This window comes from Ursus maritimus, unplaced genomic scaffold, assembly GCF_017311325.1.
Source record: "Ursus maritimus isolate PB19 unplaced genomic scaffold, ASM1731132v1 scaffold_14, whole genome shotgun sequence".
NCBI classification, from domain to species: domain Eukaryota; kingdom Metazoa; phylum Chordata; class Mammalia; order Carnivora; family Ursidae; genus Ursus; species Ursus maritimus.
Window position 1 is genome coordinate 543,245 of NW_024423786.1, and position 26,069 is coordinate 569,313.

Sequence of the window (26,069 nt, forward strand, 5' to 3'; positions counted from 1 at the left end):
CTGACAAACAAATGAGCTACTGTCCTCTCATAGATAAAGGTTCTCAAGATCGTTTAAAAACTACAGCATCCCCATAGAAAAATGGGCAAAGGGTACTAACAGAGAGAAGCAAATGGATAATTAACATCTGAAAAGACACACAATAGTTTCCATAATTAAGAAGTGCAAATTAAAACTGAGATGCGTTTGTCACCTGTCACACTGATAAAACTCCAGGTGTGTGGGACACAGTCCAGCTCAACTTGGTAACAGAGAGTAACCATTGCACAAGCTTGGAAACTGCGTGCGACTGGAAACAGCCTCAGGACCCAGCAGGGGACCTGGCTAAGGAGCAATGAGACTTGGACATGAGCAGATATGTTCTTTTTTTTTTAACTTTTTAAAAATCGTGGTCAACTATCTATACATAACAGAATTTACTCTTTTGAGCATTTTTAAGTAGACAGTTCCGTTGTAAGCACGTTCACACTGGTGTGCAACCGTCCCTGCCATCCGTCTCCAGAACTTTTCACCTTGTAAAACTGAAACTCCATTCCCAGTAAACACTAACTCCCCAACGCCCCTTCCGCAGCCCACCATCCTACTTTCTATGTGTAGATACTCGACGACTCGAGGGACCTCATGGAAGTTGTCCTTTTGTGACTGGCTTCTTTCACTGAGCACAGTGTCCTCAAGGTTCATCCATATCGTAGCCTGAAAGCAGATGCATTGTTCAGTGAAAAAGTAAGGGGCATTGAAGAATGTGTATTCATGGGGCGCCTGGGTGGCTCAGCCAGTTGGGTGTCTGCCTTCAGCTCAGGTCATGATCCTGGGGTCATGGGGCAGACTCCCTGCCGAGCCCCACATGGGGCTCCTTGCTCGGCAGGGAGTCTGCTTCTTCTGCCTGCCACTCCCCCTGCTTGTGCTCGCTCGCTCTCAAATAAATAAGTAAAATCTTAAAAAAGAATGTGTATGCATAAAATACCTCTGGGTAGGTGAACAACGACCCATTCGGTAGTGAGGGATTCAGGTGAGGATTGTCTATCAGATCAATGTTCATCATAACACATCAAACGACATTGTTAAAAATGTCGCTATGTGTGTGCACTGCTTTTCAATTCAGAAAATCACCCAATTTTATTAGTTTGGGTTTGTTTGGTTTGGGTTTGGGTCTATCTAAATACTAGTGGTATCTTCTGCTTTTAGGATATGGTTAGTTAAATGTTGCTACCTGGAAATTGAACCCCAGAGTCACTAAGATAGAAAATACTGACTGAATAGCCTGTGCTCCTGAACTCTCCCCATAGCCTCGCCTCTCCTTACCATTATGTATGCGGCTTGAACTGCAGGCATCAGGGTTTTCAGCCCCATGACCTTGACCTTCCTACCAGTGACACAGGACAGCTCTCCTCCTCATTCTCCCCGTGTCCCATCACCCAGCTGCTTGGGGTCTGCCCCTCAGTATCACATCCCCCACCTTGCGAGCCCTGCCTTCCCCTCACATCCCAGGTCTCCTCCTCCAAGCTGGTCCAAAAGGACTGGCTCCATGATCTCCCCACCAAAGCACACCCCCAGGCTCTCCAGCAGCCTCCACCCCCTCTGCCAGTGGCTGGCTGCCCTCCCCAGCTGGCATAGACTGGAATCTCCAAGCTACAGATAGATGATTTCTGAGTTGGGGTAGGAGGAAGTATCAGGCCCAATGCCCCCTTCCCCGTGGGTATCCGTGGAAGGGAGAACAATAAGGAAATGGGTGTCTCTGAATCTTCTGTTGCGGCCCTTAGGAAAACCCTGGGAGGCTCACAGCAAAATTGTGGGCCACACCATGAGGCAGAGAGCCTGGGTCCGTGACCTCCCCATAAAACAGTCCTGCACTCCTCTTAAGGAGCAAACGGAAGGATGCAAAAGGCAAGGCACAACATGTGTTCTGTGTGCTGGGCACATGTACACGTGGACCCTTTCCTTGCACAGTTACCACGACTTGCCTGCAAAGTCAGCACAGTCATCTCAGATGGGGAAACGGAAGCTCAGAGAAGCTGAGGGACTTGCCAGGGCCACTCAGCAGGCAGGCGAGGATGCCGGTGCCAGCGCCTCTCTCCAGCCTCACACTGTATTCACAGCTTTACTTTTGTCTCTCCCCAGAGAACAGCCTGGAGTCCCCGGACAATAGTTCTTCTTCCATCATTGAAGAAAAAAAGGAGAAACATGGGGAAAAAGGTAAACATAGCCCTCAAGCTGGGAGCTGAAGTCTAAGCTGGTGGGAGTCAAACATCTCCCCTCATCAACGTAGTCTCCAGGGCGAGCAGCAAAGGGAAATGCTCCTAGTTCCATTAGGAATTGAGTTACTGAGACCTGAAATAATAGTAACATGTACAAAGTAGGATTTGTTTTTCCTCCAGTAATTGGAAATATGGGAGGCAGTCCGGAGCTCCATGAGGCTCTGCAAACAGCAGTTCTAAGAAATCACTCAGGTGATCAGTTCCCAAGTCTTTCTGCTCCACCAGTTTTAGTCTTAGGGTTTTCAACTGCAAAGTTATCATGTGGTCACAAAATGGCTGCTGCAGCTCCAGCCACCACATCTGATTTCAGACAGGGAGAAGGGATAAAGGGAAGAGCAAAACTGCCCACCAGCCAACTCAGCCCTCCTTGGAAAAAGAGCCTTCCCAGAAGCCCCACCCAGCAATTTCTGCCTACATTCCATTGTCTAGAAATTTGTCATGTGGTCATCAGTATCTATAAGGGAGGCTGAGAAGTATAACTTTTCAAAGAGGCACATGCCTGCCACCTGTTAAGAGGAGGAAGGGTAGGCAGCCAGCTGCTCTTACTGCTTGCACTGAGCCTCACCCCTCGACCTGCCGTGCTGCCCCCAGGCTTGCACACCAGTCTGACCCTTCTGCAGAGGGGCTCAGATGTGAGCATGCTCCCTGAGCCTACCTCTCCCAGGCTGAGCCCCTCCCGTCAAGCTTCCCCCACCCCCGTGTTCCCTCTTGCTTCTAATTATGACAATCCAAACTGGCCCAGAAGCAGAGACTAAAATGCAGTGAATGTGGGTGCCCATCACCAGACTGGACAGTAGAGAAGATTTGGCCACATTTGTCGCATCTATCCTTTTGCTTTTTTCTTTTTTTGTCTTTGCCAGAATATTTATTTTATTTGATTTCAATTGCAGTATAGGTAACATACAGTCTTATGTTGGTTTTGGGTGTACAATATAGTGATTCGACACTTCCATACACCATCCGGTGCTCCTCACGACAAGGGCCCTCCTTAATCCCCATCACCTATTTCACCCAACCCGGCCCCCCTCCCCTCTGTAACCAACACTGTGTTCTCTATAGTTAAGAACCTGTTTCTTGGTTTGCCTCTTTTTGCCCCCTTTGTTCGTCTGTTTTATTTCTTCAATTCCACATACAAGTGAGATCATATGGTGTTTGTCTTTCTATGACTGACTTCGCTCGTTGAGTGTAATACTCTCTGACTCCATCCACGTTGTTGCAAATGGCAAGATTTCCTTCTTTTTGCGGCTGAGTAATATTCCTGTGTGAGTGTGTGTCACATCTTCCTTATGCATTCATCTGTCCATGCACAGTTGCATTGCTGCATACTTGGCCAGAATATATTAAAGTAAAATCCGTGCATGTCATTTCATCCTTATATCCCGCAACATTCACAAGGCCACAATGAAGTTTCCCAATTATCTCAGAAATGTCTTCCTAAAGAAGAATCGTTCTAATCAGGATTCAAATGGGATCTGATCGTCTTCACTCTCTTAAATCTAGCAGAGTCCCTCCCCCATGTCCTTTCATTTTCTGTGCCTTGACTTATTGAGAAGTGGTTAATTACCTTGTAGAATGTCCTCCGTTCTGTATGTGTCTGTTTACCTCCTGGCCATTGTCATGTATTGAAACCGTTCCTCTGCTCCTCATATTTCCTTGACTTGGACATAACCCGACATGCTTGATATCCCATTTTGTCCACAAGAATCCTTCCACCTCTCACAAGAAGACTGTGCATCCAGCTGTCTCAGTGGTGGCCACGCTCACTGGGCTCAGGTGGTGACCGCCTGGCCCCCTGTCCGATTCCCATCAGCCATTGACCCAACAGCATCTTCTACCCATAGACGCCTGTGCCTAAATTGATTGCTACATTAAGGGTGAGGAGTCTGGGCTTTGGTTTGGTCTCTTCACTGAGGTATAACCCACAAAATGCACAAACCTCAGGCATACAGTTTGGTAAGTTTCAGTACAACTTTGTAGCTTGCACCCCATTCACCATCTAGAACATCTCCGTTTGCCCAGACATTCCCTTTCCCCCAGAGATAGCACTGTTCTGCTATCACCAGAGAACCACTGTATCCACTCTCGAACCTTGTGTAAATGGAGTCCCATTCTGTGCCCTTGCAGTCCTGTCCTGCTCACTCAGCATCACGTCTGTGGAATGCCAGTCACCGGACTCCCTTCTTTGTTGTGCCATGTGTACCCTATTGTCATATGTCAACAGGGTATTATTCTTTCTGGAGTAGATGGACATCTGGGTTGTTTCTGGTTTTTCCATATTACAAATAATACTGCAGCGAACGTTCTTGCACATGTCATTTAGGGAAAGTAGCACTCATGTCTCCTGGGTAGGAAGGAGTGGAATTGCTGGTAGTATGTTTAACCTTCGTAGATACCGTTGAACAGTTTTCGAGAACATCTGTCCCATTTTACAGTCCCACCAACAGGTGTGAGCATTCCAGATGCCCCGGATCCTCTCCAACAGTCGGCACACTGTCGATACTTTCACTGTAACCCGGGCCTTCGGATATGTATTAGCATCTCACATTCCCTGTGACCAATGAGGGCGATTACCTTTCCATATGTTCACTGATGACTCTGTGTTATAAAGTGCCTGTTCCTGCCTCTGCTCACTTTTCTATTGGGTTGTCCTTTTAATTTAATGATTTCTAGGACTTCTTTACGTATTCTGGAAACAAATCATTCACCAGTTCTAAGTATGCAAATACCTTCCCTCACTTGGTAGATTGCTTTTTCCTTTCTTGGGGTGCCTTTTAATAAACAAAATTCCTAATTTTCATGGAGTTCACTTTACCAATCATTTTCTTATCATTGGTACTTTTGTGTCCTATTTGAAAGCTCTTTGCTGACCTCCAAGGTCCTGAAGATACTGTATCTTATACAAGTTCTGTGTTCACTTTACAACCAGACCTGCAAATCGTCTCTAATCTAATAGTAACCATTTTGTTTGTGGATTCTTTGGACTTTCTCCTCTACATTTACAGCACCTTGAGATGACATTATTTGCCCTTCCTTTCCAATCCTATACTTTTTATTTCTTCTTCTTGCCTAACTACAACATTGAATAGAAGTGCAAAGATAGGTATCCGTGACTTGTTCCTGATCCCAGAAGGGAAACTTGCAATATTTCCCCTAGAAGTTTCTTGTAGATACCTGTATTCCTTTCCCGTGGCTGCTGTGCCACAAACTCAGTGGCTTAAAGCAACACAAATGGATGATCTCACAATTCTGGACTCAGAAGTCTGAAATGGGGGCACCTGAGTGGCTCAGTCATTAAGCATCTGCCTTTGGCTCAGGACATGATCCCGGCATTCTGGGATCGAGCCCCACATCAGGCTCCTCTGCTGGAAGCCTGCTTCTTCCTCTCTCCCACTCCCCCTGCTTGTGTTCCCTCTCTCTCTGGCTGTCTCTCTCTGTCAAATAAATAAATAAAATCTTTAAAAAAAAAAAATTAAAAAAAAAGTCTGAAGTGAATCTTACAGAACTCGAATCAAGGGGTCCACAGGGCTGTGTTCGTTCCGGAAGCTCTGGGGAAGACTCTGCTTCTTTGCCTTTTGCAGCTTAGAGGTGCCCGTGTCCTTGGCTCCTGGCCCCTTTCTCCGTCTCTCCAAAGCCAGCTGCACAGTCTGCTCTGGTTTCCGGGATGTCACTCCAACCTTTGCTTCTGTCGTCACACCTACTCCTCCTGCTTCTGGCCCTCCTGCCTCCATCTTATAAGGACTCTTGTGATTACGTCAGGTCCCTCTGTCTAATCCAGGACCATCTCCCATCTCGAGGTCCTTAACTTCACCCCATTTGCAAAATCCTTTATCATATCAAGGAATCTAGTCCCAGGTTTGGGGTTTAGACATGGACATTACTGAGCTCACCACACTTCCCCTTATCAGATTGGGAAGTCCGCTCCTCTTCCTAGGTTGCTACGACTATGATTTAAAATCAGGTTTGAATTGTATCAAATACTTTAACTGCATCCTTTGAAAAGATCATATAATTTTCTCCATCATTCTGTTAATGGGGTATATTGTATTGACCGGTTTCTAAACGTGAAACCGACTTGGCATTTCTGGAATGACCTGCTTCAAATGACTGCCAGTCTCGGTTGTAGGCTCACCCTCCCATTCACACTTTTCCATTCAGAAGCATTCCTACTCGCTGGACTGCAAATGCACTTTCTGTTTTGGGAGCCAGTCTCCACATCACTGCTTATAGGTTGAGCGGCTTGCCTCTCTGTCCCTCTGGTCCTCCTCACTGGGAGTAACAGCAACTCCCGCCTCAGGGCTGTTATGAACATTAAGACAGGTGAAGTCCTTGGTCTGGCCATGGTAAGTGCTCCGTGCTTGCTAACTAGCATAATTAATCTCTTCGATGGGGACATGGGACGTGGAGCCCACGCATGGACTGGCCAGTATGGCCACATCAAGACTAAGTTTTCCCTGCCTCTCTTGCCCAAGCTCAGTCCTCACTATTCTGAATTTAGGGCCCCTGCCTGGGGTTGCTGGACAAGTACAGGAAGTGAGAAGAGTGAGATGAGGAAGTGAGGAGGGGGCGAGTTGCAGCAGTCCTGTCCAGGACCCTCATGCCCCCATTTCTGTGCCCAGAGCCATCACTTCCCGAATACCTTCTTCTCCACAGCCCAGCCTGGTTGGGCCCTACTTCCCCACTTCACCCCATCCCGGCCACCTTCCCTCTTCCAAGTCTCCCTGGCAGCTCCCGCCCCCCGCCCATCCAGACTCATCCCTTCTTGTCCAGAGTTGTGTGCAGTGTCTGAATGTATGTTCCATCATTTCTGGGGGATGGGTTGGCCTGGCTGGGGAGACAAGCCGTGTGCCCAGGGCGCCATCTACACCCGCCTCCCCAGGCCCCTGATGTGGACAGAGAGGCCCGTTGGCAGCGTCTTCTGGAACCTCACTATCAGAAGCCAATTCAGCGTGTAAAAGAAAGTCATGATCAGTCATGGGACCAGAGTCCATGCTTCAAACCAAACCTGCACAAGCCCCGTCCCACTTCTTTTTTTTTTTTTAGATTTTTTTATTTATTTCTTCGACAGAGACAGAGACAGCCAGTGAGAGAGGGAACACAAGCAGGGGGAGTGGGAGAGGAAGAAGCAGGCTCATAGCAGAAGAGCCTGATGTGGGGCTCGATCCCATAACGCCAGGATCACGCCCTGAGCCGAAGGCAGACGCCCAACCGCTGTGCCACCCAGGCGCCCCATGCGACTTCTGTCCCTCCTGTCCACTCCCTGATGGCTCTGTGTCCGGCACCACCCGTGTGACCTGTCCCTGTCTTGGGCTGCCTCCTCGTGCATGCTGCCCTCTCCAGCAGTCAGGCCGAGACCTGTCGGGAGGCCCCTGCCGGCTCCCTCCCCTCAGCGGGGCCCAGGCATAGATCATCTTTCTTTACTCTTCTCACTCAGAGTTTTAAACTATTTTGACAGGATTTAATTCTTAGAGAGAAGTTGAAAGAATAGTACAGAGATGTTGTAGACTTGGAGCTTTTCTGCCCCCTCCACATGATGGGTGCAGGCGAAGCATCTGGGGGGCCGTCCGAGTGACCCCTGGGTCACACTGGTCAGAGAAGGCCCACCCCTCTCGCTTCTGCTCTTGCTCACTCTGATGGCCTGCGCATCTCTACTTTTGGTCGTTAGTAAGGACGGATCTTGTGCGGCGGTACTCTGAGACCCTCAGAGCATAACTTCAAGTCCCCTCCGCAGTGTCGTTTTGCTGGTGAGGGTATAAAATGGGACAGACGTCCAGAAAGGCAGGTCAGCATAAGACTCCGAATCTTGGAAATGCTCACGGCCCCTGGCCCTGTTCCCCTTGGGAAAATCAGCGGCCGCCAGCCAGCCCGTGATGGCACACTGGTGCCTGGGGCGGCTGCTGCCCTTGGCCCACGACCGGCCCTGCTGAGGTCATGCCTTCCTGCTGAGCACATGGGGCCCACAAAGAATTAGTAACTGCGCAAGCATCTACTGAAGGTGAAGTGTTTTTTTAAAAGATGTGAAATTATTAAAAATAGGTGTTGGAAATTACTAGAAGAAAATACCCCCGGAAGGTCACCAGCTATTGTTTCAAAGTGAAGGAGTTATTTTGTTATCATATTCTTCTACTTCCAAGAATGTTTTGTTTTGTTTTGTTTTGTTCTGTCTTACAACGAACCCCGTTTCCTCTAAATCGAGGATAGGGGGAGAAGGCATCCGTATTTTTAAGCCCTTAGTTTGGTGCCTCCTAGGTTCTGTCCCTGCTGAGCTGAGCAGCAGGGACTTCTCCCTTACCCACGGGGGTAGAGGGAGCAGCAGAGCTGGGGTCTTTGGCAGCCCCCATCTCCCAAATTCCTGCCTGCCCCCCACCCCCCAGGCCTCAGGTGCTTTGCCTCACGTGCCCACAAACTCAGTCTTCGCCTGGGAGGCTCCTGGAGAATCCTGCAGACAAGGCAGTTCACCCGGTCTGCCCACTGCCCACTGCCCTCTGCAGGGAAGTGCCTCTGCTCTGGAGTTGGCCGACCTCCCGCCAGCCGCCCCATCACTTCCCTTCTCTTGCTTCTCTCCTCTACGGAATGGGGGTTCCTGAGACATTAAATGAGAGGGGCCAGAGGTCTGCAACACAGGTGGGGCTGTGTGCACCCACTCTCCTTCAGACGCCAGGGACAGAAGGCCATGACCAACTCGGTGAAATCAGACGTGTGAGTTTGTGGAGTTGGAAGGTCCAGGGTCGGACTTCAGGCACAGCTGGATCCCAGAGAACAGTCGTCACTAACTTGTGCTTTTGAGTTCCTTGTGCTGCGCTGGGAGGGCGCCGGGACTCCCGAGGCACAGGCCACCGTTTGGAAGAGCTGGTTCATCTCTCCAATGATGTATCTCCCTCCCCAGTGACTGTGATTGTTCCTGACCGTTCAGCTAACCCTTTCCACACGTCTGGAGATGTGGATTTCTTCTTGCTCAGAGAACAGGAGCAGAATAAGTCTCGCACAGTGAGTATCTAGGACTGAAGCGTGCCCACAACTCTTTTCTCCATCACACATGCAGAGCCAGATTGCCCTTCTCAGAAGAGTGCTTGCTTTGGGTCACTCTCTCACTCTAGCATAGTCAATGGCTCACCATTTTTTGTTAAAGATTTTGTTTATTTATTTAGAGAGCACAAGTTGGTGGGGGGACAGAGGGAGAAGGAAAGAATCTCACGCAGACTCCAAGTTGAGTGCACAACCTGTTGGGCTTTCCATCTCACGATCCTGAGATCATGACCTGAGCTGAAATCAAGTCAGATGCTTAAACAACTGAGCCACCCAGGAGCCCCAGTGGCTCACCATTTAAAAAAGACCCATTCAAAAGCCTGGCTAGCTCTCCAGTCCCAGACCTGCCCCGCTGCTCTTACCCAGTTCTATCACCACTGTTCCTGGGCTCGGCAGAGTGGGCTCTTGGAAGCCGCTGTTGGCCTTGCTTCTGCTCCCCTTGCATGAGATGCCATCCGCTCCTGAGACTCTCCATCCTGCCAGGCCCATCTCAGACCTCAGGGACCCTCGCGCCTCCCCCAGGAGACCACCACCCTCCCAACTGCTCCAGCCTTGCACAGTCCACCTCACTGGAATCCTTGAAGGCCAAATACACACACAAACATGCACACACGCGTGCACACACAGCCCGCACGCCCCTCAGCAGCACCGGAGTCCTGGAGCCAGCCCCAGCCCCCAGCCCGTGCCTTGTCCGCACCCGGGCATAGTCTGTCCTGCCTCCCCATCCAAGAGCCATCAGTCCATCCCCACCCCCTGCGGCATGCCCGGGGCTAGCGAGCGTCCCTGCAGCCAGGCTCAGGGAGGACTCACCCAGAGTCAATTTCACTGAGAAGTGGTCAGCAGGAACCATGTTTCTGGGACACGCTCTCGGGGGCACGGGCATGGCCAGTGTTCCAGGCTCCATCCTGGGCTGGTTCTGTCTGCCCCAACTCAGGGCTCAGTATCTGAGATTCCTTGGAGAAGTGGCTCCCACTGAGACCCAACCAATGACCAAAGACACATAAGGAAATTCACATTTTCCAGTCCCACCCCAGACCTCCCCATTAGAAGCTCCGGGTGGACCACCGTGAGGGTTTTCCCCACCCTACTGCCATGCTGTGTACCCACGCATGCCCTGGAAGGAGGCGCTCACACAAAGCCACACTGAGCAGCACACGCTTCTCCGAGGCCTCCAAGTGGGGAAACGCGACAGACACACACACACAACTTTCTCTGACGTTGACTTTGAGACCTTTCTCTTTCACCAGTGTGGGATTGGATTTTCTTCTCCCAGCCTGGCCCTGCACAAGGTTGCTTCTGCCTTCTTCTTAAATCCTCTAACCTGACACCCCTCTCTACACAACAGCAGAGCCCCCCAGTCTCACACTGACCCCAAGCAGCTGCCCAATTTCTTCTAAGCACAGACCTTCTGCCACTGGGATTCTAGCAGGTGATATTTCCCCACTTTGTTATTCTCCACAGGCATGCAAGCTAGTGGCCCCCGGCTGAATCCCCTCACAGCTGAGTTTTCCCTAAACAGCCTTCTTTCGAGGCCAGATGGGTTGTTGTCTGGCAGGGTCAGCAGGAAATAGAAATGCCCCAGGAAAGGCCAGATGAAGAGGATTCGTGAAGGCCTGTCTGACCCTGTGGGCTACGGTGCCCAGCCATGGAAGGATGTGGAGACCCCCAGGGCTTGGGCAGGGCTGGGCGCCCCTGCAGCCAAAGACCTGCGCTAGGCCTCAGGGAAGAAGAGCCCCCACCTCCGCACCATCCCGGGACCCTCCCAAGTGAAGGGGAGCAACCCGAAGGCAGGCTGGAGTCCAGGCGAGGGAGAGGAGCTGGAGGGGGCAGATGCCCAGTGACCTCATCACTGCCAACACTGACTCCTGAGCTTGCAGGTCAAACTCGGGATCTGGAGTTTTATTTATGTATGTTTTTAAAGATTTTATTTATTTGAAATGTATCTATTGAGAGAGCATAAGCTGGGGTGTGGGGAGAGGCAGAGAGAGAGGGAGAAGCAGGCTCCCCACAGAGCAGGGAGGCCACGCAGGGCTCAAGCCCAGGACTCCGGGACCATGACCGGAGCTGGAGGCAGATGCTTAACTCACTGAGCCACCCAGGCGCCTCATGGATTTAGAGTTTCTTTTGGAAACTAGGAAGCTCTAGTTTCCCTGAACCTGGCGGTGTCAGATCTAGCAAATCACCACGGAGTGTGAATTTCAGATAAGGGTGAGTCATCTGTTAGGAGTATGTCCCTGCACTATTGAATGCACATGCAACTGGACATCCTGTACTTCACCTGGCGAACCCCACCCCACCCCCACCCTACTTTCTGGAAGCACTTCCTGCCCGCTTTCCTCCCAACCTCGGGAGCTGTGCTCAGGGCCCCCGGGCGCTCCCACAGGCACACACAGCTCCACAGCCTTCTCTGCGCGCAGTGAGCGCGCACCCCGGACCACGTGTGCACCTCGCCCCCACCCCCCCCAATCCGCGTGCGTATTCCCTCCAGGCCTTGGACCTTGGGACTCACGGCGATGACGCCGAGGGAAGGAGGCTGTCCCAGGCTTGATGGGGAAGGGGGTAGAACTAGATGCTGGCCCCACCCGACTCCGCCTGACCACGCCCACTAGGAGCGGGAGCAGAAGACGACCCTGCAGGTGCACCAAAAGATGACCTACTCGTCCAAAGTGTCGGCCAAGCACACCAGCCTGCGCCGGGAGCTGCAGCTGGAGGACGAGATGCTGGACCAGGAGGTGCACGCGGAGGCGGAGCGGCTGCGCGCCTTCCGCGACCACACTGCGTGGAAGCTCTGCATGACCAAAGGTGCCCCCTTTCCCTGGAGTCAGGTCTTGCCCTTCGTGAATGGGCAATACTTTTAAATTGCTTAGGCAGGGCTGCAGTGCTATGGGTGGTGGGGGGTGTGTGGCTTGTCTGTGTCCGACCCCTGCCTCCCACCGTCGCACAGATCAATTCCAGATGGACTGCAAATCTAAGAGCCTTTGAGTCCCAATATTGCACGCATTCAGAACATTAACCGTGCACGTGAACGCAGACTGCACACGTATAAAATATGGTCCCTCACTTGATGGTAAAGAGCGTCAGCCTGGTACTAAGTCCCCCCGAGTTCAGATCTCAGCTTCAGCACCGAATGACCTTGCCGTCCTGGGCCAGCTCCTCAACTCCTTTGCACAGCAGCTTCCTCTCCTGGCCAATGACAGTGCCGGCCTCCTGCGTTGTTTGATTCAACGTCTTTAGATGCTGCACACCATGAGAAGGAACTGTGTGTGTGAGCTGTTATTAATCTTATGACTCAGTAGCAAATCTTAAGTACTGAATATGCATTAATATTCTACCAGCCCAGACGGTAAAGTCCAAGAACCCAACTGGACTGCAGGTGTACTGAATGTGAACATTAATCAAAGAGACCCCCAGCCCCCACCCCGATCCCACGGCTTGTTTTTGGGTGGGGAGCCCTGAGCTCACTTTGACACTTTTTGTGCCCAGCTCTGCATGAGAGGGAACAGCAGCGCTGCACATTTTTCATTTCTGTCTCCATCCTCCCTTCCTAAGACCTAGGAGAGGCAGGCTGAGTCTGGATGGGGAAGATTGGATCCAGAGGGTTTAGGCACAAGACTTGTCTATATCCCAAATTTGACTTGCAGTGGGGAGCTGGGTCTCCTGGAGGAAAGGGCCTTCCCACCAGGTGGCCCAGGGAGACAGAGGCCAAGCCTGGTCTCTGCCAGGCTTCTAGACTTAAGATTCCCCCACCACACCAGGGTCTCTCGGACAGGAGAGGGTTTGAGAGACAACACAGAGAGCCATATCGTTCCATGGCCCTTTCCTCGGTTCCTGGCCTCTCCAAAGTCAGGGCACTTCTAGGCCTTTCTCTCCAGAAAGACAAGGGGAAGAGTCTTTCATGGCCCTTAGCCCCAGCTGCGTTGCCTCTCTGCTTGCCCTCCCGGTGTTCCAGATGCCCAACTTAATTTCCTCCCACCTGGCTTAAACCCTGGTGTGCAACGTAGCAACTACCTAAATTGGATCCTGAGGGCTTACAGTACCCCAAAGAGAGATCTTGCTGCCCCATTTTTCTCTCTCAACCCTGATGCAGGTGCTGGCCTAATAGGTTTTTTGTTATTAGGTCCAGCTGGATGAAATGTCCAGGGCGGGGGTGTCCAAAGTCTCACTCCAGGTGAGAAGAGTACTACAGCAAGAGAGGCTCAAGTCAGACATAGGAAAGGACTTCCCGCCTGGCCCAGTCTCCAGCCATGCAGAGTGTAATATATAAACAGAGCCTTCTCTCCTTTTGCTAGAGACAGAGCTCAATCTCCCAGAGTCCCTGGGCCTCCCAGCAGAACGTATGCCAGGAGCAGCACCCTCGGCCCAGCTCGGGTCTCTCTCGCACTGCCCACCGCGCCCCCCAGAGGCCTCCCTCCTCTCTTTCCAGAAAAGAAGATGGAATCTGATAACATGAGCAACTACATTAATCAGAAGCGGCAGCTGTTCCTCATCCAGGTTGGCCCAGCTGCAATGCGCAGGGGCCCGGGTGGGGGGGCTCTCCCAGCAAGGAGCCTGACTCCCACTCTGGTGGCCCTCAGTACGCCCTGGACATGAAGCGGAACGAGATCCAGCGACTGGAAATGCTGGCGGCCAAGGAGGAGGCGGAGCTGGAGCAGGCAGAGAAGTCCCTGGAGAAGGACGCAACCTTGTTCGACGAGTTTCTCCGGGAGAACGACCGCAGCTCCGTACAGGCCCTGAGAGCGTGAGCCCCCGCGGAGCGGCAGCCCGCGCGCCGGCCCCGGTGTCCCCGGGGACTGTGCACCTGCGCCCAACCTGCCTGCCTTCGCCCAGCCCTCTTCTGCCCCCTCCCCCCGCCCCGGCCCCCGGCAGCTCCCCCCGCTCCCCCGCCCCCTCCCCCGCAGTGTACACGCCCCCTTTGACAGTCTGCGATTGGCTCCCCGCCCCCACCCCCACCCCCACCCCCACCCCCAGGGCTGAGAAGGAGACTAAAGCGAAGGTAGAGAAGATCATCGAAATCCGAGAACTGACCACCCAGATCACGAACATCAAAAGGTGAGCTCAGAGGGCGAGCCTGCCGCTCCCGGTCGCCGCCGCTTCCCTCCGCCCCACTCCCGTAGCCGAAAGGAGCCTGGGCACAGCGCAAACCTCGCCGCTTCACCTCTCAAACCTAAATAGCTTAGGGACTCAGGCCCTGCGGGATGCAGCTGCCCATTTTACAGATGAGGTGGCAGAAGCCAAGAAAAGATTCGGTGACTTTCCCAAGGCCACACCACTAGGAGACAGGAGAGTCCCCAGGGTCCGCTGCAACTCCAAAGTCCCAGAGGGCTGTAACCCTGGAGGTCTGACCCACACCGGTCCGCAGGGGGCAGTGTCCTCTCCCCGGCACAACAGTGCTGCAGTGCCTGTTCCCAGGAGGGCAAGGAGCACGCCAGGCTGGGCAGGGTTCGGAGGCAGTCCCCTCTGGAGGGGTGTCCCCGCAGGCAGAACCTGACCTCACCACCTCCTCCCTGGCTCTAGTGAAATCTCCAAATTTGAAGACACCTTGCAGCATTACAAGACCTACAAGGACTTCCTATACAAGCTGTCGCCCAAGGAGTGGTTGGAAGAAAAGGAGAAGCAGCACCTGGATCTCAAAAAGACCAAGGAGGCCCCCGAGCCCCCGAAAGAGAACACTTTATTCTCCACAACAAGGGACAAAGGTAGCAGAAAAGAGAAAGCAGGTCCCTGGGTCCATCTAGACCCCGGGCCCAGCTGGCAGTGGCCTTGGAGGGGTCCAGGCCTCACGCTGGGCCCCTTTCATGCCTCACAAAGCCCCACCCAGAAGCAACAGGCCCCCCTTAGGGCCTCATGGCTCAGCCCACAGATCCACTCGAGGAAGATAGGGCCTGCTCTAACTCAGACCCCAGGGGCTTTCCTCCCATGCGTGTCTTTCTGAAACTGAGGGGAAGAGGGTTGGGAGGGTCCTGGGGAACCCTGTGCCCTCAAACAGTGTTGCTGAAGGTCTGGCTCCAGCCGAAACCACCTGGACCCCTCCCTTGCTTCCTGTAGGACCAGGGAACAAGAGCAAAACAAGCTCCAGAGGTACGTGGCTGCCCCAAGCCGGACGTGTCCTGCCCTGGGCTGGGGTGCGTGGAAACCATTCCTCTGCTTCCTCCAGATGGGCAGGGCCCAAAGAAACCCTGGAAGTTCCTGCAGGTGGCCCGGGTGGGGCGGCTCCTATCCAGCACCGTCAGTCTCCAGCACAGCAGCCAGCCCACCATGAGTAGTGGGCTGGACTCCAAAGGGTGAGTGGGTCTAGGGTAGGGCAAGGAGGTGGCTGGGGCCTGCTGGGGAGTCCTCGCCAGTGGCTGCAGGCCAGGAGTGCCCAGGACGAGCCCAGCCCCCCGGGGAAGGGTGAGACCATGAGGAAGGGCTGTGCCCAACATGGAGGATGTAGAGTCGGACGTCAGCACCAAAATCAAGATGTTTTCTAAACAGTTTTATTTCTGTCCGATTCTATCAACTTAGCCTAAGGTGGTCCACTCAGATGCTAATGGGACAGTCGAATATAAACGGGTGCAGGCAGCCCAAGCTGGGTGCACTGAACGGGAGGGCACGTGACCCTGCCAGCCCTCGGTGGGCAGGGAGGGCTGCTGGCCAAGGAGGCCAGAGCTCCAGAGCCTTTCAAGAGGAGCCAGATCTGGATTTTTACAAAAATTACCCAGATTTAAGTGTGACAGTTACTTTCCAATCTTGTTAGAAACTCAAGAGGGGACAAACAGAAACCCCAAACAGATCCGCGAGCCAATGCAGACCTGCCCCCACCCCACTTAAAAACCCCTCTGCCTGCAAGGCCAGGGCCATACCCCCCACCTCCCCCTGCTGCTGGGTCACCCCCAGTTACTCCTCCTCCCTCACTGAAAATTTGTTTAGTTTTAGGGGTTTTCTAAGTAATACATTCAGAAACATCGCAACTGTATGGAAAGGTATAAACGGAGAAGTCTTACCCTCCCTGCCCCCCAGCCCCAGGCCCAGTGCATGTCCTTCCAGCCCCTCCCCACCCAGACTGTTGGGCCACGAAGCCACAGCCGGCGCCGCAGTGAGATTCGTTATCTACTGTATACTCCAGCCCCTTTTCCTTTGCATGGGGGTGGGGGGGGGGAGGGAGAGGGAGAATCCTAAGCAGACTCCCCACTGAGCCTGGGATCGGGACCTGAGCAGAAATCACAAGTCTGACACTCAACCCGCGGAGCCACCCAGGCTGCCCCGTCCAGCCGAGTTTACGCTGACAGCACACTGAATCGCAGGAGGTTGCTGTTCGGTCGCTCACACGAACAGCGCATTTCCACGGGGTCCAGCCTAAGTACAAGCAGAGGTGGTTTTCTGACACCCATCCACCCGTCCCTCCTTTTCCCGGAGAGCTGACCCTGCACCTCTCACACCTCTGTCTGTCCGTCAGCAGCACAGCCAGGGGTGCACACGGAGGCGGTCTCCTCAGCTTCCCCCGCTGGCTAGCCCCTGGCCTCTTGGTGCCGCTGGGGCGATATTCATGATATGCGATTATGCGGAGGGACACTGACCACAGCTCAGATGGCCGTCAGGCGCTTGCCTTCACGGTACCAGCAGCCACTGCCAGGGCGCTCACGTGTCCCATGCAATCTGGACCCCTCCTTGGGCCATCGTGGTGAGACTGGAGAGCCAAGGCAGGTGGCTGGCAGGTGGAGACCCAGGGAAGAAGGGCTGCTGCTGCAGCGTGAGTCTGAGGGCAGTGAGCTGGCAGAATTCCCTCTTCTTCGTGGGAGGTCAGTCTTTTTCTCTTCAGGCCTTCAACTGATTGGACGAGGCCCACCCACATTATGAAGGGTCATCCGCTTTACTCAAAGTCTACTGATTTGTTCATCTCATCTAATAAACATCTTCACAGAAACATCTAGAATACTGTTGGGCCTAGGCAAGTTGACACAAAGTCCACTGCCCCGGGGGTTCAGGGTGGGCCTGCTGGTCCTGCAGAGTCGTTCCGGTGTCTGACAGCTATCTCAGTCATCCTGCTCCTCCTGGGACCAGGTTCCAACTCCAGTGACTCTTGCCCTATAGCCCCTCCAGCACCCGCCTCTGGGACCACCAAGCACCTCTCGCACACCTCCTGCATTTCTTCCTGCAGGGCCCTGACACCCCACATATGCACACCAGTGTTCTCCAGCCATGACCAGTGACCACGAGACAGACCTCCTCGTCCCCCAGCCCCCCTGCCCCTTCGCCAGCCAACCCCTGCCTCCCTCCCTGCTCCCTGCCCCCTTGCTACCCCGGTCAGCCACCCCAAACCGCAGTGCCTACTAAAGGGTACCCACATGGCAGGTGAGAAAACCGGGGCACACGCAGCCAGGTGGGGTTGGCACCCTCAGGTCCAGAGCCTACAGGAGCTGGGAAGCTTCAGCCAAGCAGTGACATGATCAGACTTAGGTCTTCTTTTATTTTTTTTCTTTTATACTGATGCTATCGGCAGATCACAAAATGAACAAATCTTAAGTGAACAACACTTGAATTTTTACACACATATGAACCCATGTAATCACACTCAGGTCCAGACATAGAACATTCCTGGTGCCCAGAACCCCCTCAGGCCCTCCTCAGTCAGACCCCACACCAGTAAGTTCACACTATTTTCGGTGTGAACAGGGTCTTCGTTGCCCTGGGACACTCCCCCTGTTCTGAAACTCTGTGCACGGAGAACAGCACCGTGTGCTCTCTGGGCCCGGCGTATCCTCGCTGCACGTCTGTGGGGTCGTGCATGGCAGCAGGCTGTTCTTGGCTGGTGCTGCTTAGTGCCCCACCTCGTGAAGAAGCCCCACTCTTTGGGTCCTCTCTCCGATTGGTAGTCTTTTGCGTTGTTCCCAATACTTGGCTATTCTGGTTAAAACTGCGGCAGACATTCCTGTATTCTCTGTCTAAGCACTCTCTTTGGCATGAGCGCTCTTTTTGTTGGAAGTACGACTGGGATTGCTGGGTCACGAGGTGGGTCTATGTTGCGTGTTAGCAGCTGCTGCCAAACGGACTCCTGCCACGGCTGCTGCATTATCCGCTTGGCCAGCGCAGACCCTGGGGTGGCGCTATTGTAGGCCCTGTTAGTCTCGCGGTCTGGCAGGGCTGTTCGAAAATAATGTCTTAGAAGAAACCGTGAGGTTCGGTAAGACCTACACCTCAGGAGATGATGTCATTGAAAAGATAGTTTTTACTCCGTTCCCGTGAGGAGGGGGCACGCCACAGCCTCAGGCCCAGGGGGAGGCAACAGGCTGGGTCCAGGGCAGAGGGAGTGGGGGAACCGTGGGCAGGAGCCCTTCTTGCAGTTTCTGCAGGAAAGAACAAGTGAGGCAGGATAGGCGGATTTAGGACTGGTGGGCTTGAATAATTTCAGGGCTCCGGGGCCGAGGGGTGTCCTCCGTTGTCTGGCGATCGGGGCAGGGGGATGGTGGCCCCAGGTAGGCGAGCTTGGGATTTGTTGGTGTGCCCTTGAAAAGCACATTCGAGGGTGTGTCCTTTACTGTCTCTAGGAATTGGCTAGCCCTGGGAGGGACAGTCCGTCCAGTCAGGGTGTCAGCTCAGCCCCAGGGGTGAAAAGATCAGAATATGGAGAATAAAAGACAGGATTAATACAGGGGTGGGGCAGTATCTCCTTACGGTCTTCGTGACGTTTGCATGATGACAAATATGATGGCCGCTTGGATAACCTCCTTTGTGAAGCGTCTATTCCATTTGGGTACGTTTTAGTTAGATTCTTTGTCTTTGCTTCTGGTTTTCTTTTAGTTCTTTATATCTCTGGATGCCAGTCCTTCGTGTAAAAGCGTGGGGTGAATGTCTTTGCCCAGTCTGTGACTTATTACTCTCTCAGTGTTGTTCTTTTGAGTCCAGTTAGCCAGTCTTTGCTTTTATGGTTGGTTCATGTTGTGTCCTATTTAAGAAATCTTTGCCAATCCCACAGTCACTGAAATATTGTCCTGTGTTTTCTTCCGGAAGCTTTCTAGTTTGTTGGCTTAGATCAGGGTGGTGGCACAGGGGTGAGAGAGAATGGGTGGCCCAGGGGCTCACGAGCCTCCCCGCCACTCTCCTTTGCGGGGTCTGTATCTTCTGCTCGTCCCTTAAGCACACCATCCTCTGTCCTTCCTTTTCTACGACAGCCTGGCAACCCTCTCCCACGGTTCTGTCCCCCATCTGCTCCTGATCTCCATGCCCCTGTGAGCATACCCCCCCTTTGATGTTCTCACTCAACCTCCCACGTCCCAAACTGATGCTTCTTGGGCTGGATGGGGACCCGAGTGCTACTAGTTTCTGAGCTCACTTTCATCTTTAAGCATCATGGTTGTGCCTTGTGGAGAAGACCAGTCACCATTGCTGAGCCAGGCACAAGCCTCAGGTTAACTTAGATCCCTGCAACCCTGGCCAGTGGGAACAGGGAACTCTGTTCACTGTTGAACAGAGGCTCTAAGAGGTTAGCTATGCATGCTTCCCCTGCCTGCATCACCCTCAGCCCCGGAGCTCCTACCGTCAAGGCCCCATGTTGGGGCAGTCCCTCGGAAGAGAGGTCTAGGATCACACTATCCCGGGTCCCTCCATCTATTAGCCATGTGACCAGGACCACTGAATACAGTTGGGCAGGGTGTGGGCTGCACAAGGCATTCAGTTGAGTGGGCAAGTGGGAGCCAAAGTCCAGCCCACCCCACAGACTATGTCCATCTGGAGTTCAGATTCTCAGGCACCTTACGGGCCAGCAGTGCCCTGAGGGTGAACCTGGGCAGGTGGCCAGTTCTCTAAGAGGCATGTTCCTCATTTGCCGAATGGACGTCAAGTGTTCAGTATGAGGCACAGGCCTCGCTGAGTGCTTGGGTTGTTACTGTGGCCCTTCCTCTAGGAAGTCCTCCAGGGTTCCCCCTCAGGGCTCCCACAGAGCCCTGCACTTACCACCTTTCCACATTAGGTAGGTCAGAGCCTGGAGTCAGGCAGGCCTCAGCCTGGGTTCCTAGGGCTGGAGCCCAGATGCCTCCGGCTGTGAGCTTGCCCGGCCTGCTTCTCAGCCAGCAGGACCTGCACATCCAGGGCAAGGGCCCAGGCCAAAGGTGGCCGGGAGGGGCAATGAAAGCAGGTTTGGGAGTCAGTTGAGGCCTGCTCCCCTCCAGAAGTGCTTTTAGGGCCCCCACTGAGTGCTCAAAGCTCACAGTTTTTCCCGCAACCCTGAGGGCCAGCCCAGGATAGTCCCTGCCCCTGTAGGGTGCTCAGGGTCAGTCAGAGGTGGCTGCAAGTATCACGGGAGAGCTCTGAGTAGGACCATCAAGGACAAGTGCCAAGGGCAAATCTAGATGGGGCGGTGGGCGGAAAAAGCCCTGAAGGTGGCTCTTAGAAAAAGAATAGGAAATGGGGCAGGGCAACCCTAGCAGTGGTAGCTGTGGGTACAAAGGTCCTGAGTAGGGTCAGCCCCCAGAGAAATAGAAAGAGAGCTGGTAGGACAGGAGCGGAGTAACTTCAGGGGTAGCAGAGGGAGGCGAGGGGGCAGTGGGGGGCCCTATAGGCTCCAGGGAGGAGGCCGAGGTTTATTCTAACTGAAATGATGTGAACTAATCGAATTTCGAAACTCTCCCCTGACTGCTGTGTGACAGCTATGGGGCCAAGAGGGGAACTAGTGTCCTCACCTGGTCAGCTGGTGGGAGGAGGAGGGGATGAGGGCATAGGCAGCAAGCGGGAAGGTGCCCTGGTGATGCCCGGAGGCTTCACCAGTGGGGGCGGGGTAAGACGACCACCAGACCTCTGCCCCCCAGGCTGGCAGCAGTGCCCTGATCCCACATCTCTCTGCAGGTCAAGCTCTATCTCCACTATGTATGAGGACCCAGACAGCGACGGGGAGGTCAGTGGCCCCGCTCTGGGGGGGGGCTGCAGAAGCCGGTCCCCCTGCGCTGCCCAGCCAGCCTGCACACACGGCTCTGGTTGCAGGAGCTGGAGCTGTACTTCACAGAGCCCCAGCAGCTCCTGGATGTCTTCACGAAGCTAGAGGAGCAGAACCTCTCACTCATCCAGAACACGCGGGAGATGGAGGAGGCCCTGGAGGATCTGAACTTCACCCTGAAAAACACTCAGATTCGCATGTAGGTCTCCTGCCAGGGCTGACTGGGCCGGGGGAGGGGAGGGTTCCATCACTGGCTGTCATCCTGGGCCCCCATAGCCACTGGGAGCTGAGCCGTGCAGTCGCCCACCCTCCCATCTGGGGCCCTGGTCCTGCACTAGCTTCCACTTTCTGGAAAGCTCCATGGGAAGCCTGACTCTGGAGAGAGGGCGTGTCCTTTCCGGCAGGCGAGTTAGGGGATGGGAAGAGGTCAGGTGGAGCCTCATGGGGCTGGGCCCCTCCCCACCTAGAGCAGCCTGCAGCCTGCAGCCAGCGGGAGGCATCAAGGAGCTCCCACGCAGGTGCATTCCACCGACGCCAGGCCCAGCAGGGCTGGGGCACTAGGTGAGGCCCATCAGGAGCAAGGGATCATCCCTTCACACCCAAACACGGGGTGAGCTCCTATTCTGGGTCAGACCCAGGGCTAGGTTCTCCAAGGATAAGCAAGGCCCTGCCTCATGGAGCTGACATTTGATGGTGACAGGCAGACAGAGCCTCGGATGTGACTCGTAGATACTGACATGCGCCAGAGAAAAACGGTGATATGAGAAGGAGGCTGAAGTGGAGGGGCAGGGCGGGCTTCCAGGGGAAAGCATCATTGACCTGGGCACTTCCTGAGCATGGAAGGCCGCACAGAGATCTGGTAGAAGAGGGTTCCGGGCAGAGGAAGAGCAAGTGCAAAGACCTAGGGTGGAAGCCAGCCGAAGGCTTTGATGCCCCCTAGGGAGTCAAGTTCTTAAGTATGCACGCCTTGTTGGCCCACATCCTGCCATGGAGACTGTCCCGCCCAGAGTCTCCTGCAGGTGAGGCAAAACCATCGGTGCTGTCAGGCAGGACTGTGTCTCCTAGAAAGCTGGGAGTCACACTGACAAACACCCAGATCCACATGGAGGTCTCCTGCCAGGGCTGACCAGGTGGGGGGAGGGGAGGGCTCCATCACTGATGTTTTTCAGTGTGAGTCCCTTCCATCTCAGAGAGAGAGAGAGAGAGGAGCTGGGGAGATGCAGGCAGCCTCCCGGATTCCAGGAACCTGGCAGGAGGACACACACACGTACCTGCACAGCAGAATCCTGGAGAGGAGCTCCAGTCACTGGTCTTTAGCTGAGATACCCCTGAGCACCAGCGCTTTATTTTTATTTCCAGGAGAGTCATGGCCTGTATGCATTAACTGCCATGAACTCAACTGCCCTATCTCAGCAAGAAAAGAAAAGAAAAAATATAAACATATACTTTTAAAAATATATGCAGCAAATAGAAAATCTGAATAGGCCTGTATCTATTAAGGAAATTGAGTCAATAATTAATAACCTTCAAACAGAAAGCACCAGACCCAGATGGGTTTACTGCCAAATTCTACCAAATATTTAAGGAAGAAATTTTGCCAATTCTCGCAATCTCTTCCAAAAGAAAGAAACAGGGAATAATACTTTTTAACTCATTCTGTAAGACCAGCATTAACCTAATTCCAAAAGCAGGCAAAGACCTTACAAGAGAAGGAAACTACAGACCAGTATTTCTCACGGACGCAGATGTAAAAATCCTTGACAAAATATTAGCAAATTGAATTGGACAATGTATAAAAAGAATTGTACATATCAAGCGGGATTTTTCCCAGGTGCGCAAGGCTGTTTCAATGTTTGAAAATCAATTAATGTAATCCATCATATCAACAAGCTAAAGGAGAAAAATCACATGATTATATCAACAGATGCAGAAAAGGCATTTAACAAAATCTAACTCCCTTCATGATGAAAGCTCTCAGTTAACTAGGAATAGAGAACTTCCTGAACTTGATGAAGAACATCTACAAAAACCTTACAGCTAACATCATACTTAACGTTTCCCCACTAAGATCAGGAACAAAAGCAAGGATGTCTTTTTGGTTAGAGAAACAGGTACTAATGTCGGTCTTTCATAAAAGGGAAGTGGCCTAATACAAAGTTTAGAAAAGCAGGAATGCCTGTATACGGACAGGGAAGAAAGAAAGAAAACTTTGTTGGCAGATGACATGATCTTCTATGTAGAAAATCTCAAGGAATCAACAAAAAACTCCTGGACTAGTAAGCCATTACAGCAAGGTTACAGAATACAGAGTTACTATACGAAACTTCACTTCCTACGTACCAGCAATGAACAAGCCTGACTCCCTTCCTGGAAACCATGCCAACCTTCCTCCAGGAAAACCCAGCCCAGCCAGTAAGTTGGAAAACGAGCAGGAAGCAGCTCAGACGCCCTGTCACTGCAGTGAGCCAGAGGTGGAGACGAGGGTCCGTCTTGTAGCAGCCAGGGTCCCCAGAGCAAGGCCAGCCGCAGGGGAGGCACCAAAGCTTCAGAAAGCTCGTGCCAGTGCTGACCTCTGGCTGAGGCGAGACCTTGTGTGGGCTGAGTCTTGGCAGCCATGCGAGGCTCCTGCAACCATGGCTGCCCCTCAGACGTGAGTCCCCACGGCTCAGGGGAAGCCCAGCCGGCACATCCGCCTCCAGCCCAGGCTCCATCTCGACACACAAAATGGCACGACTCGTCTGAGTCCCTGGTATTGAACTTGCACCGACTTGCAGCTCAAAGGACACAGAGACAGGAAAATGTCACCAGAAACGTGAGAAAATACATTCACTAAGGGATGCGGGTGAGAAGGCTAAGTGAATCAGGACAAGCCTCTTGGCTCCTCACGAGAAGCTGCACCCCTGCTGCGAGAGAGGCAGACCTGGGTGCAGACAAGCCCAGGGCTCAAGACCACAATGAGGGCTCTCTGCAGCCCGCCGCTGAGTGAGCGAGGGGGACCATGTCCATGGGACAGCTCCCAGAACTCTGAGGGAAAGGACAAGGAGTTGAAGCGACAGGACCCCGGGGAGACCACGTGCAGGGCACACGCAGAAGGAATTCCAGGAGACGGCCACACACAGAGCGGAGGACCAAAAGCCAGTGTAGTGACGGATGAAAATCTCCCTGTGCTGAAACAAAGAGCAGGCCCACAGGCAGGGAGAGGGGCTCACAGTGCACACCACCCACGGGGCGCAAGAGCGAGCAGAAGCAGCCACAATGCCAAAGCAGACAAGGAGAATGAACAAAAGCCAGGTACCCATGGGCGCCTGGGTGGCTCAGTCGGTTGTGTCCAAGTCTTGATTTGGGCTCAGGTCATGATCTCAGGGTTGTGAGATCAAGCCCCGAGTCTGGGCAGGGAGCCTGCTTAAGATTCTCTCTGTCTCTCTCACCCCCTCCCCCCCCGCCCCATCAATCAATCAATCAATCAATCAATGCCAGCCAGCCATATAGGAACCAGAACTAAGTATGTGTCGCCTGTTTCCCCCAGGATCCTAAATGCCAGCCAGGGTCTAGGAGAGCATCACTCTTGAGTTTGTGGGGGCAAGAGGGTCTCCTTTTTATTTCCTTTTTCAATGTGATAAAATCCACGTAACACAAAATTGACCACCTGAACCACTTGTAAGTGTCTGGTCCGGTGGCTAAGTACGTTTGTGTTGCTCTGCAGCAGTCCCACCGTCCAACCCTCCAGCTCTTTGCATCTTGTACAACTGAAGCGCTCTCCCTGTGACGAATCCCTCTCCATTCTCCAGCCGCTCGGTCCCTGGCAACGCCACTGTGCTTCCTATCAGTCAGAAAGGGTTTGACTACAAGTACCTCATAGAAGTGGCATCACACAATACTTGACTCTTTGTAACTGGCTTATTTCACTTAATGTTTTCGAGTTTCATTCATGTGGTAGCCTGTGTCAGAGTTTCCTTCCTTTTTAAGGTTAGATAACATTCCATTTATGTCTAGACATGTTTCTCCATTCACCCATCAGGCGCCCTTGGGTTGCTTCCGCACTTTAGCTCTTGCGAGTAACGCTGCTGTGAATGTGGCTGTGCAAATGCTTCTTCAAGACTCTGCTTTCAGTTCCTCTGCATAGATTCCCAAAAGTATGACTGCTGGAGCTTACGGTATTTCTGTTTTTAACTTGGGGTGCTTTCGCAAGTGGAATTGTTTGGATGCTATCGTAAATGGGACTGTTTTTGTTTTCCTTTGCAGAGTGTTCGCTATTTGTGTATAGAACTGCATTTTGTTGACTTTGTTGACTTTGTATCCTGCTACTTTGCTGAATTCATTTAATTCTAACAGCTTTGTTGTGGAGTCTTTAGGGTTTTCTTCAAAGAAGATTATGTTTTCTGTAAACAGCTAATTTTACTTCTTGTCCAACTTGGACGCCTTATCTTTCTTTCTCTTACTTAATCTCCCTGGCTGGAACTTCTAGTACCGTGTTGAATAGAAGTGGTGAATGCAGGCATCCTTACCATCCGATCTTAGAGGAAAATCTTTCAGTCTTTCACCACTGAGTATGATGCTTGCTGTGGGCTTTTCATATATGGCTTTTATTATATAGAGGTGGTTTCCTTCTATCCCTATTTTACTGAGTGTTTTATCATGTTTGTCAAAGCCTTTCTCTGCACCAATTGAGATGGTCATGTGATCTTTTTCCTCCACTCTGTTGATGTGGTGTATTACCCTGATTGATAATACACCCTTGCATTCCAGGAATGAGTGCCACTTGCTTCTAATCCTTCTAATATAAGTATAGTATAACTATACTATAGGATTTTTCTAATGTTTGATTGAATTCCATATGCTAATAAGTGTGTGTCTCCTGTTTCCTCCAGAATCCTAAATGCCAGCCA

At 52.7% G+C, this 26,069-nt stretch overlaps 1 protein-coding gene across 1 annotated transcript in view; it reads left to right on the plus strand.

Moving 5' to 3' along the window:
• The first annotated feature begins 2,051 nt into the window (after positions 1–2,051).
• Positions 2,052–26,069, plus strand: part of CFAP100 (cilia and flagella associated protein 100) — a 34,332-nt gene continuing 10,314 nt past the window's right edge. The window contains exons 1-11 of the mRNA XM_040628119.1: positions 2,052–2,193; positions 9,139–9,239; positions 11,888–12,080; positions 13,702–13,769; positions 13,853–14,016; positions 14,247–14,327; positions 14,793–14,974; positions 15,324–15,356; positions 15,433–15,559; positions 21,096–21,144; positions 21,231–21,382. Coding sequence (XP_040484053.1) covers positions 2,052–2,193; positions 9,139–9,239; positions 11,888–12,080; positions 13,702–13,769; positions 13,853–14,016; positions 14,247–14,327; positions 14,793–14,974; positions 15,324–15,356; positions 15,433–15,559; positions 21,096–21,144; positions 21,231–21,382 — 1,292 coding nt within the window. The remainder of the gene's footprint in view (positions 2,194–9,138; positions 9,240–11,887; positions 12,081–13,701; positions 13,770–13,852; positions 14,017–14,246; positions 14,328–14,792; positions 14,975–15,323; positions 15,357–15,432; positions 15,560–21,095; positions 21,145–21,230; positions 21,383–26,069) is intronic.